Here is a 13,700-nt window from a genome sequence, read left to right as displayed (position 1 = left end):
TCCAACAGGAAATCGAAGAGAAGAAGAGCAACAATTCTAGAAACAGAAAATCGATCACTTTCTCAAAGGTAGGACCTGCGGAGAAGTGAATCCAAAGCGACGGGAAAATAGACCCCAGGAGGAGGGGCCGGCTCCCGGTAAGCGGCAGAGCAACGGAGCACAAAATTGGAACTTTTAAAAGTCGGCTCCACTGGGAGACATCGCTCCAGAGGCTAAACCGGGGGGAAACCCAGGCGGGGTCAGCATAACCCCAGGTCCTGCGGGGTCACAGAAGGACCCGGGGTGTCTGAGTGCCGCAGAGCTCACAGGTATTAGAGCGGGGAAGCCGGCTACAGCGACAAAGCCGAGGAGTGAACTCTAAGCCTGGGGTTACCTTAGGCTGGAGACCTAATCAATACGGACATTGGTAACATGACAGATCTAGAGTTCAGAATGACAACTCTCAAGGTTCTAGCGGGGCTCGAAAAAGGCATAGAAGATATTAGAGAAACCCTCTCCGGAGAGATAAAAGCCCTTTCTGGAGAAATAAAAGAACTAAAATCTAACCAAGTTGAAATCAAAAAAGCTATTAATGAGGTGCAATCAAAAATGGAAACTCTCACTGCTAGGATAAATGAGGCAGAAGAAAGAATTAGTGACATAGAAGACCAAATGACAGAGAATAAAGAAGCTGAGCAAAAGAGAGACAAACAAATACTGGACCACGAGGAGAGAATTCGAGAGATAAGCGACACCATAAGACGACACAACGTTAGAATAATTGGGATTCCAGAAGAAGAAGAAAGAGAGAGGGGAGCAGAAGGTATATTGGAGACAATTATTGGAGAGAATTTCCCTAATATGGCAAAGGGAACAAACATCAAAATCCAGGAGATGCTAAGAACGCCCCTCCAAATCAATAAAAATAGGTCCACACCTCGTCACCTGATAGTAAAATTTCCAAGTCTTAGCGACAAAGAGAAAATCCTGAAAGCAGCCAGTAAGGAGATTGAAACAGTCATCAAACTTCCAAACTTCCAAACTCATTCTATGAGGCCAGCATCACCTTGATCCCAAAACCAGACAAGGATCCCACCAAAAAAGAGAATTACAGACCAATATCCCTGATGAACACAGATGAGAAAATTCTCAGCAAAATACTGGCCAATAGGATCCAACAGTACATTAAAAGGATTATTCACCACGACCAAGTGGGATTTATTCCAGGGCTGCAAGGTTGGTTCAACATCCGAAAATCCATCAATGTGATACAATACACTTTTGACAAAGTGCAGCATCCCTTCCTGATTAAAACTCTTCAAAGTGTAGGGATAAACGGCACATACCTCAATATCATCAAAGCCATCTATGAAAAACCCACTGCAAATATCATTCTCAATGGAGAAAAAATGAAAGCTTTTCCGCTAAGGTCAGGAACACGGCAGGGATGTCCGTTATCACCACTGCTGTTCAACATAGTACTAGAAGTCCTAGCCTCAGCAATCAGACAACAAAAAGAAATTAAAGGCATCCAAACTGGCAAAGAAGAAGTCAAACTATCACTCTTTGCAGATGATATGATACTATATGTGGAAAACCCAAAAGCCTCCACTCCAAAACTGCTAGAACTTATACAGGAATTCAGTAAAGTGTCAGGATATAAAGTCAATGCACAGAAATCAGTCGCATTTCTTTACACTAACAACAAGACAGAAGAAAGAGAAATTGAGGAGTCAGTCCCATTTACAACCGCACCCAAAACCATAAGATACCTAGGAATAAATCTAACCAAAGAGGCAAAGAATCTGTACTCAGAAAACTATAAAGTCCTCATGAAAGAAACTGAGGAAGACACAAAGAAATGGAAAAATATTCCATGCTCCTGGATTGGAAGAACAAATATTGTGAAAATGTCTATTCTACCTAAAGCAATCTACACATTTAATGCATTCCCTATCAAAATCCCATCCATTTTTTTAAAGAAATAGAACAAATAATCCCAAAATTCATATGGAACCAGAAAAGACCTCGAATAGCCAACGGAATATTGAAAAAGAAAGCAAAAGTCGGTGGCATCACAATTCCAGACTTCCAGCTCTATTACAAAGCTGTCATCATCAAGACAGTATGGTACTGGCACAAAAACAGACATATACATCAATGGAACAGAATAGAGAGTCCAGAAATAGACCCTCAACTCTATGGTCAACTAATCTTCGACAAAAGAGGAAGGAATGTCCAATGGAAAAAAGACAGTCTCTTCAACAAATGGTGCTGGGAAAATTGGACAGCCACATGAAGAAAAATGAAATTGGACTATTTCCTTACACCACACACGAAAATAGACTCAAAATGGATGAAGGACCTCAATGTGAGAAAGGAATCCATCAAAATCCTTGAGGAGAATGCAGGCAGCAACCTCTTTGACCTCAACCGCAGCAACTTCTTCCTAGGAACATCGCCAAAGGCAACAGAAGCAAGGGCAAAAATGAACTATTGGGATTTCATCAAGATCAAAAGCTTTTGAACAGCAAAGGAAACAGTTAACAAAACCAAAAGACAACTGACAGAATGGGAGAAGATATTTGCAAATGAAATATCAGATAAAGGGCTAGTATCCAAAATCTATAAAGAGCTTAGCAAACTCAATACCCAAAGAACAAATAATCCAGTCAAGAAATGGGCAGAGGACATGAACAGACATTTCTGCAAAGAAGACATCCAGATGGCCAACAGACACATGAAAAAATCCTCCACATCACTCGGCATCAGGGAAATACAAATCAAAACCACAATGAGATACCACCTCACACCAGTCAGAATGGCTAAAATTAACAAGTCAAGAAATGACAGATGCTGGCGAGGATGCGGAGAGAGGGGAACCCTCCTTCACTGCTGGTGGGAATGCAAGCTGGTGCAACCACTCTGGAAAATAGTGTGGAGGTTCCTCAAAAAACTGAAAATAGAGCTACCCTATGACCCAGCAATTGCACTACTGGGTATATATCCTAAAGATACAAATGTGGTGCTCCGAAGGGGCACGTGCACCCAAATGTTTATAGCAGCAATGTCCACAATAGCCAAACTGTGGAAAGAGCCTAGATGTCCATCAACAGATGAATGGATAAAGAAGATGTGGTATATATATACAATGGAATACTATGCAGCCATTAAAAGACATGAAATCTTGCCATTTGCGACGACGTGGATGGAACTAGAGGGTATCATGCTTAGCGAAATAAGTCAATCGGACAAATACAACTATCATATGATCTCTTTGATATGAGGAAGTGGAGATGCAATGGGGGTGGTTTGGGGGAGGTAGGAAAAGAAAAAATGAAAATATGGGATTGGGAGTGAGACAAACCATAAAAGACTCAATCTCAAAAAACAGACTGAGGGTTGCTGGGGGGAGGGGGGACGGGAGAGGGTGGTGGGGAAATGGACATTGGGGAGGGTATGTGCTATGATGAGTGCTGTGAAATGTGTAAACCTGGCAATTCACAGACCTGTACCCCTGGGGATAAAAATATATTATATGTTTATTAAAATAAAAAAAATTAAAAAATTAAAAAAAAAGAATCCATCAGATATTACACATGACAGTGTTCGATGCCAGTCAAAGAAAAGCAAGGGTCTCTAGGAGTTTCAGTAACAATCAGTATTTAACCATAGAATAACTTTCAGGAAATCATACTAATATGTCTCTTATCATAGAAATTTTTATTTGAAGTTCAGGAATTCTTTTATTTTCCTTCTGTCAGAGTAAAATTAAGTTTAATACTTTATTCTTAAAACTAAAAATAAGATGTGGGGCGCCTGGGTGGCTCAGTGGGTTAAAGCCTTTGCCTTCAGCTCAGGTGATGATCCCAGGGTCCTGGGATCGAGCCCCACATTGGGTTCTCTGCTCATCAGGGAGCCTGCTTCCTCCTCTCTCTCTGCCTGCCTCTCTGCCTGCTTGTGATCTCTGCCTATCAAATAAATAAATAAAATCTTTAAAAAAAATTAAGATGTATAGTACAAGTTATCCCATTATTATGAAACTGTATCTGCCTACTCACCCATTTATCTTTCTATCTCTATATATGCATAAAGGTCTTGACAACATTCTGTCAAATGTTAACACTGATATTCCAGGTGGTTAATTGTTTTTTCTTTCCTATACTTTTCTATAATGCTTAAATTATTTAAGGTCAAGTAGTAACCAATTTTATTTAAAAAATATTAAGGCATTACTCTAAACAAACCAAAAGATTCAGTGGCAACATTACACATTGAGAAGAGAAATGGACAGGGAAGCAGGACACCTGAAACTGAATAGAACCCTGGACAAATCAGTCACTGTGAAACTCCTGGGCCACAGTTTTCTTATCAGTAAATGAGAAAATGAGGAAGTTGAATGTAATAAGCTCACAAGTTTCTTTCAGCATGAATAGGATATGAATTTAAGTGGCTAATTCCTATATAAAAAAGATTTATAAAAAATAAGTTTATCATTTTGGATCAAGTGTCTCAACTATAACAAGATTTAATGAATAATGCTCTCTTTGCTATAAACTTTTATACCTTGATCACATTACAAACTACATAGAGCACTATATCCTCATTCTTAAAATACTGAGTAGACAGTTTACATCAATAATTAAGGAGATGTAGTAATGAGAACACAAGTACAGGAAATTCTTCTGGTAACACTACACAATGCTTCAAGTGTCAGGAAGAAATGTTAAATGTTGGTAATTAAGGAAAGAAGGAAAGGAAGAAAATACCGCATCACCCAAAGCTCTCCTTCTTAATCTAAATATGAATTAAAAGTAATATACTGGCCCAAACTGTTCAAATCATTGGAGAATGTTTGCATTTGCAGGTAAGCTCACAAGAAAATGACAAAAAGCTGTAATACAGACTCATGGAAAATGTTACTTAGTTCTAGGTGGTATCAAAATTGAATTTGTATATGATTTTTTTTTTTTTTACCTTCAGAAGCCTCTGTCATCTACCAATTTGCTGATTCTTATACTAATCTGATGAACTGACAGCAGCCAACAGGTATAATTTTCTGTTAATTAAAAACTTATTTTCACATAGCTCAGCAATGGAGCGGTATTTCTCCCCATAAATTCTAATTCAGTGTCTCTAAACTGAATCTTAAAAGCAGCATTAATATCACTGAATTATATTTAAACAAATTTATCCTATTTATTTGTGATGATCATGTAATTAAGAATGGCATTTACCATGCTGAAATGTAATGCGATTTTGCCAAAGTAAGAGCTGATGCTCACTGTATTTCTCTGAAAATTAAATGTTGAAGATACTTAGGACATTTAAGTATAGTCACAGTGAGAGTTTAAATAAATATTGAAATGTAGCTATCACTTAAAAGGAACTTACCTTTGCAATTATTACTGACTGAACTGGGTAGCAAACAGTTGCTCCTAAAGTGGCCAGTCCCAGTGGATAAGCAATTTTCTTAAATCTAGAACCTATGAAATTCAAACAAACTATTAAACTCCAAACAGATTCTAGCAGAGACCTGATGTTTTAATAACTTTAATGTTCTCTTTGTTCCTTTTCAAGTCATTACCCTATGTCAATTTATTCTTTAGATAATAATACTAATCAAAATGGTAGCTAAAATATCTTTAAGGATCACAATTCAATACCTTAGTTGTCATATCCAATTTTAGAAAAATATTCTCAATTTAAAATTGATAATTAGCTACACAAAGGGAATTGATAATTTTCTTCTTTTTAAAAACAAGGGTTTTTTTTTCATGTCCTAAGAAAATCAAAGTTGTAACCACATTTTTTTCAAGTATCTAATAGGGCATGATAATATAAAAAACTGATCAACTACCATACTTGTGACACCATGTTAAAGAGAAATGGACTCTTACTACATATCCTGTTTTGATTAAGTCCTTAGGAACATGAAAGATACAAGTAACTAATCAGTTAAGGACTTTAAAAGGAATATAACTCCTTCATGTCACTGATTTAAAACACAGAAGTAGTAATTTAATAACTGCAGGTAACTTGAAATTTTCGAAATGTTGGAAATGTGCTCATTTCCAAAAGTGTATCTAAGAGACATTTTCAAACCTTTTAAAGATTTATTTATTTTAGAGAGAGAAAGCATGAGCAGGGGGAGGAGTAGAGGGGGGAGAAAAGCAGACTCCACCTCTCTCCCTCCCCCCAATGCAGGGCTCAATCTTACAACCTTGAGATCATGACCCGACCCAAAATCAAGAGTCAGACACTTAACTGACTGAGCTACCCAGGAGCTCCCCCCAATTTTTTTTTTTAAACAGCAAAATCCTTTAAAAAAAATCTTCCAAATACAATCTCACTAGTAACTTCATACAGCCATAGCTTAGTTCCAACAGACCACTGGTTCAAAACAATATGTATCCTAAATGCTTGAATGTGTACCTTGGACTCTTATGAGCCGGGCATTTAGATGATGGGATTTCTAACTGGAGTAACTACTTTTACTCTGAAACACCTCTTACAACCCTTATTTTAAAAATGGTACAGCCTATTTGGTATATCAGTAAAGGCTAAGGTGAAAAAAATAACTGGCAATGTTTGCAGGCAATGTTAATGAAAGATAAAAAAGATAGAAATAAGAGCTATTTCTGTGTCTGGTTTACCTATCTGAAGGAGGCCTACAGTCATGTCTACAGGACTGAGCTTTGGTAGAGGTGGGTAGGTAGGCTGCTTCGACCTCTAATTTAGTTTTCCTTTGGTTTTAGACTGGTTTGTGTGGTACTGTGAAAGAGGATCTAGATTTGTTAAAACATATCATAAGATAGAAAAATCAAACATGTCTTAAGTCGCTCCTTTACTCAGGTCCTGCTCACTATTATTCTAGTATCTATAGCTTGATTCTTGATTTTACTGACCTAACATCTCTTAATGCAAGTTTCCTTGACTTAGCCAAATTCCCCTAACTGTGCTGCTCCTAACCTCAGAAAGTAGCATTTTTCCCCTTGATGTGTCGTTTTAAATATTAAAAAAGACTTACATTCATTTTCTCTTTACCTGATATAAAGGGTCAGTTCAACAAAATATAAATTTCATTTGGATTCAGTAGCTCTACTCCCATAAGTAGGAAAGGACTCTAGACACAGCCACCAGCAAGTTATATACTATGAAATCACTGAGTGATTTCCCTTTTCTGGACCTCTATATGTAGCTAATGGGGTTAGGCTAAATCAACAGCTTTCAAACATTTTTTGACCATGACTCAGAAAAAAATTTACATTATGACCTATGACCTATTTTACATACACACACACACACTCCATGGAAACAAAACTTTCACAGTATTTGCCCATATTAAGTACAGACCACTCTGACATTTGCTGTTCTCCTCTATTTTATTTCTTTAATAAAATGTCTCCTGAGATTCACTACGCTTATTTCATTATCTAATAATAGGTTGAGATCTGCAACTTGAAAAACAGTGGGTTAGATTATTCTAGCTCTGAAATTTAGAAACAATGTGAATGACCTAAGAAACATTCTTTTGCAAGTGGATTATGAGTTTCTTACTGAAAATTGATTAGTATGTTCTTCTTTAAGTTTTATATGCTACACAGAATAATCTTGGTTTTCAATTTTTTTCTTAATAAGTAATTTATAATATGTATCCATGTGAAAGTTGCACAGAGTGTTAGAATTAAAAATGGTAAATCAGGAGCCATTAATATTAGCTACTGGGAGACTGCTAGGTCTATTGGGATATATACGGACCAGAGCTAGAATGTTGGAATGTTCTTATAATTCACCAAGGTTTTATATCTGATTGGGTATACTTGAGTTGAGACTATTTTAAAGACTAAAGCTGGGCAAATGAACCGTAAGGTATGATATTTGATTCCAGACTGGTTCAGAGCTATGACTTTGAAGCACACGTAATTTAGTTTGGAGGCAATGATTGGCAACTGAGTCATGGACAGAAGATGAATGGAAGGTGATCAAAATGGCTACTGACCAGAGAACCATACCAGCTTCAGTGAGGAGGAGAGGTAGGAGTGCCTACTGAGAAGAATTTCCATACTCAGAGGTAAAAGATAGGAAAATACAAAATTCGCTATGTGCTTATGAAAGACAGTTATATAATAGTGCGCAGAAAAGTGTTCACATAGTAGTTCAAGACTGCCATTATTAGAAAGGCTGCTTGTAAAGCTGGCTCTTGATTGGCATCTGGGGACTTCACTGGTAAACATTTCGCTACAATGACAGAAAACATTCTCTCAATGATAAGAGTGATGCACTGTGCCTAAACCATTTGTTGAAATAATATGGTTTATGCTGAGCTACTACTTTCCTTCCAGTATGGAATTCTGGACATGCTAGAGAGAGTGTGTTTAGGTGATCAGCTGCTAATAATAACCTTGACTGCTCAGCCTCTAATGAGCCTCCTTGGCTGACAACATCTTACATGTACTGTCATAATTCATTAGAGGAGGAATTAAGTACATCTTATATGACTCCACTGGAAGGGGATCCTTAGAAGCCTGTACCTAGTTTTATAAGCTTTGCCCCATTTGCCTTTTCCCTTTTCTTATTTTACTTTACAGTCTTTCACTGTAATAAGACCTGTGACTATAGGTTGAGTCTTCTAAGTCTTTCCTACTTAACCATCAAACCCGTGGGTGGTCTTAGGGACCCTCTACAAAAGTGGTAGAGTGAGAAGGAATGACAAAGTTCATAGAGATACAGGGTAAAAGAGGGAAAAAAGAAATCAAGCTTATCAAGCTTCATGTGCTGAACGAGCTGTCTACTTTCGCAAACTCCATTCTGAGGTGGCTGATGTCAGTTCTAGGAACTCTGGCCAGGACGAAATGATGAGAGAATAAAATATTTTTCTGATACCAGCGTCTCTATCTCAAATCCTTAATATAGCCCCCAGAATATGGATGGTCATCAGAAAGCAGAGAAAACAAGTTTGAGTAGTTAGCACACACTTTCACATTAACATAAAACTCCCAAGGTCTTTTTTTGATAGCTAGAGACTGAAAACCTTTAAATATTTTTTTTTTATTTTTTAAGTTTTAGTTATTTATTTGAGAGACCGCGCGCGAGAGAGAGCATGAGCAGTGGGGAGGGGCAGCGGGAGAGGGAGAAGCAGACTCCCTGCTTAGCAGGCAGCCTGATGCAGAGCTCAATCCCAGGACTCCAGGATCATGACCTAAACCAAAGGCAGATGCTTAACCAACTAAGCCACCCAGGCACCCTTGAAAATCTTTTTTTAAAGGGATAGAAGAAGATGGTGGCAGAGTAGGAAAACTCTAGGCTCTCCTTATCCCACTAACACAAACAGATAACAATCAAATCATCCTAAATACCCCAGAAATTGTCCTGAAGACTGACAGAGCAACTTCCACAATTAAAGGGAAAGAAAAGGCCACATCAAAGAAGGTAGGAAGTATGGGGATGTGGTTTAGGGGAGAAATGGGTCCTAGCAGTTGCAGAGGAGAGGGACCCGTGGTCTAGAGAAGGGTGAGACAGAGAGGAACACACAAGGAAATGGACAAGAAGGTTTCTCCAAAGCCAATGGCTTGGAGAATAAGAGAGGCTGAACTTTGTGAGTTCGATCAACCAGTAGGGTTTAAAACCTGGAGATTTAAAGATCAGCAGGCTTGGCTGGGACAGAGTCTAGAAGGTACTGTCCTGCTCCTGGAGAGAAGGCAGGCAAACAACCCAGAGGGCAAAAAGTGTGGAAACAGTGATCTGAAGAGGGGCTGGGGCATAGAGTAGGGAGATTATTCGTACTTCTCAGAGTGCATATCTGAGAGGCAACATTCAGAGATACCTCTCCAGGAACAAAGGAGCTGGCCAGCACCATTTCCATCCCCTGCCTTTCAGCATTAGCACACAGCTACTGGCAGGAGGTAGTACAGCACCAACACTACTTGCCTAACTTTTATACACCAATACATTCTTTTCAAGAGCACGTGGAACATTTCCACAATAGATAACATACTGTATTACAAAACAGGCCTCAAAAATATCAAAAGATTGAAGTCATCCCATGTACCTCTTCTGACCATAGCGCTATGAAACCAGAAGGCAACCAAAAGAAAAAATTTGGAACAACCACAAATATGCAGAAGTTAAACAATATGCTGCTAAATAATGAATGAGCCAATGAGGAAATTAACAAAGAGGGGCGCCTGGGTGGCTCAGTGGGTTAAGCCTCTGCCTTTGGCTCAGGTCATGATCCCAGGGTCCTGGGATCGAGCCCCGCATCGGACTCCCTGCTCGGCAGGGAGTCTGCTTCCCACCCCCCCGCCTGCCTCTCTGTCTGTCAAATAAATAAATTAAATCTTTTAAAAAAAATCAGTAATCAAAAACCTCCCAACAAACAAAAGTCCAGGGCCAGATGGCTTCATGGGCAAATTCTACCTAACACTTAAAGAAGAGTTAATACCTATTCTTCTCAAACTATTGCAAAAAATGGAAAAGGAAGGATGACTTCCAAATTCATTCAAGGAGGCCAGCATTACCTTGATACCAAAACCAGATAAAGACCCCAATAAAAAGAGAACTACAGGCCAATATTACTGATGAACATGGATGTAAAAATTCTCAATAAAATACTAGCAAACCAAATCCAAAAATATATTAAAGAAATCAGTCACTGCAATCAGGCTGGATTTATTTCTAGGCTGCAAGTGTGGAGTAATATTTACATATCAAACAACGGGATACACCACATTATTAAAAGGTTAATAAAAGAAAAGATAGGAACCTTTCAAAACATGCAAAAAAACCCCATTTGACAAAGTAGAACATTCATTCATCACAAAAACCCTCAAAAAAGTAGGATTAGAGGGAATATACCTCAATATAATAAAGGTCACATATGATAAAACCATAGCTAATAGCATCCTAAATGGCAATAACTTTGAGCTTTGCTTCTATGGTCAGGAACAAGACAATGATATGAACTCTCACTACTCTCATTAAACAGAGTACTGGAAGTTTTAGCCACACCAATAAGATAACAAAAGGAAATAAAAGGCATTTGAAATGGCAAGGAAGGAGTAAAACTTTCATTATTTGCAGGTGACATGGTAATACATATATATAGAAAACCTGAAAGCCTCCACCAAAAAACTGCTAGAATAGGCAAATTTAGTAAAGTTGCAGATACAAAATCAATATACGGAATTCTGTGCATCTGCACCAATAATGACACAGCAGAAAGAGAAATTGAGGAATAAATCCTACTTACAATTGTACCAAAGACAGTAAGATAACTAGAAATATTTTTTCACATGTCTGATGGTCATTTGTATGTCCTCTTTGGAGAAATGCCTGCTCATGACTTCTGTCCACTTCTTGATTGGATTATTGCTTCCGTGTTGAGTTTGATGAACTCTTTATAAATTATGGACACTAGCCCTTTAACTGATAAGACATTTGCAAACATCTTCTCCCATTCTGTTGGCTGTCTTTTAGTTTTGTTGACTGCCTCTTTTGCTGTGCAAAAAGCCTTTTATCTTGATGAAGTCCCAATAGTTGATTTTTGCCTTTGTTTCCCTTGCTTTTGGAGATGTGTCCACCAAAAAGTTGTTGTAGACAAGGTTAAATAGGTTGCTACAGGTGTTCCCCTCCAGGATTTTGATGGAGTCAGTCTCACAATTAAATATTTCATCCATTTTGAGTTTAGTTTTGTGTATGGTATAAGAAAATGGTCCCATTTCATTCTTCTAAATGTGGTTGTCCAATTTTCCCAAAACCATTTATTGAAGAGACTGCCCTTTTTTCCATTGGATATTGTTTCCTGCTTTGTTAAAGATTAGTTGACCATAGAGCTAAGGGTCCATTTCTAGGTTCTCTATTCTGTTCCACTGATCTATGTGTCTGTTTTTGTGCCAGTACCATACCGTCTTGATGACTACAACTTTGTAATAGAGCCTGAAGTCCAGAAATGTGATGCTACCAGCTTTAGCTTTCTTTTTCAACATTCCTCTGGCTATTCAGGGTCATTTCTGGTTCCATACAAATTTTAGGATTATTTGTTCCAGCTCTGTGAAAAAATTTGATAGTATTTTGATAGGGACTGCACTGAACGTACTGACTGCTTGAGGCAGCACAGAAATTTTAACAATATTTATTCTTCCAATCCATGAGCATGGAAAGTTTTTCCATTTCTTTGTGTCTTCCTCAATTTCTTTCATGAGTACTTTATAGTTTTCTGAGTACAGATCCTTTGCCTCTTTGGTTAGGTTTATTCCTAGGTATCTTATGGTTTGGGGTGCAATTGTAAATGGTATCAACTCCTTAATTTCTCTTTCTTCTATCTCATTTTTAGTGTATAGAAATGCCACTGATTTCTGTGCATTGATTTTTTTATCCTGCCACTTTGCTGAATTCCTGTATGAGTTCTAGCAATTCTGGGGTGGGGTCTCTTGGGTTTTCCACATAGTGTATCATGTTATCATGAAAAAATGCTCAACATCACTTGGCACTGAGGAAACACAAATCAAAACCACAATGAGACACTGCCTTACACCAGTTGAAATGGCTAAAATAAACAACTCAGGAAACAACAGATGTTGGCAAGGATGTGGAAAAAGGGGAACCTTCTTATACTATTGGTAGGAATGCAAGCTGGTGCAGCCACTCTGGAAAACACTATGGAGGTTCCTCAAAAAGTTTAAAATAGAGCTACCCTACAACCCAGCAACTGCACTACTAGGTATCTACCCCAAAGATACAAATGCAGTGATTCGAAGGGTCACCTGCACTCCAATATTCATAGCAGCTATGTCCTCAGTAGACAAACTATGGAAAGAGACCATAAGTTTATCAATAGATGAATGGATAAAGAAGAGGTGGTATATATACACAATGGAATACTACTCAGCCATCAAAAAAGAAATGCCATTTGCCATTTGCAACAACGTGGATGGAACTAGAGGGTATTACCTAAGCGAAATAAGTCAACCAGAGAAAGACAATTATCATATGATCTCACTCCTATGTAGAATTTAAGAAACAAAACAGAGGACCACAGGGGAAGGAAGGGAAAGATAAAACAAGATGAAATCAGAGAGGGAGACAAGTCATAAGAGACTCTTAATTACGGGAAATAAACTGAAGATGCTGGAGGGGTGGGGTGGGGGATGGGGTAGCTGGGTGATGGATATTAAGGAGGGCATGCTATGTAATGAGCACTGGGAGTTACATTAGACTGATGAATCACTGAACTTTACTTCTGAAACTAATAATATACTATATGTTAATTAATTGAATTTAAATTTAAAAATATAATAAAAAACAGTAAGATATCCAGGAATAAATCTAACCAAAGAGGCAAAAGACCTTTACTCTGAAAACTATAAAACACTGCTGAGAGAAATTAAAGATGACAGAAGGAAATAGGAAGGCATTCCATGTTCATGGGCTGAAAGAACAAATATTGTTAAAATGTCTATACTACCCAAAGCAATGTACACACTTAATGCAATCCCTATCAAAATGCCCACAGCATTTTTCACAGAACTACAACAAAACATCTTAAAATTTGCATGGAACCACAAAATACCCTGAATAACCAAAGCAGTCAAAAAGGCAAAGCAAAGCTGGAGGCCTCACAATTCCAAACTTTAAGTTATCAAGCTGTAGTGATCAACACAGTACTGACATAAAATGGATACACAGATTAATGGAAGTGAAGAGAAATGAACCTACAAGTA

The 13,700-nt window shown here is 38.0% G+C and overlaps 1 protein-coding gene across 3 annotated transcripts in view; it reads right to left on the bottom strand.

The window, feature by feature from the left end:
• APOOL (apolipoprotein O like) overlaps positions 1 to 13,700 on the bottom strand; it is a 122,393-nt gene that overhangs the window by 26,019 nt on the left and 82,674 nt on the right. For all 3 annotated transcript variants that reach the window (XM_080794931.1, XM_080794933.1, XM_080794932.1), the window contains one exon: positions 5,374 to 5,465. In XM_080794931.1, coding sequence (XP_080651057.1) covers positions 5,374 to 5,465 — 92 coding nt within the window. The remainder of the gene's footprint in view (positions 1 to 5,373; positions 5,466 to 13,700) is intronic.

This window comes from Martes martes, assembly GCF_963455335.1.
Source record: "Martes martes genome assembly, chromosome: X".
NCBI classification, from domain to species: domain Eukaryota; kingdom Metazoa; phylum Chordata; class Mammalia; order Carnivora; family Mustelidae; genus Martes; species Martes martes.
Note: the sequence above shows the minus strand (reverse complement) of the source record. Positions and strands in the feature narration are given on the sequence as shown.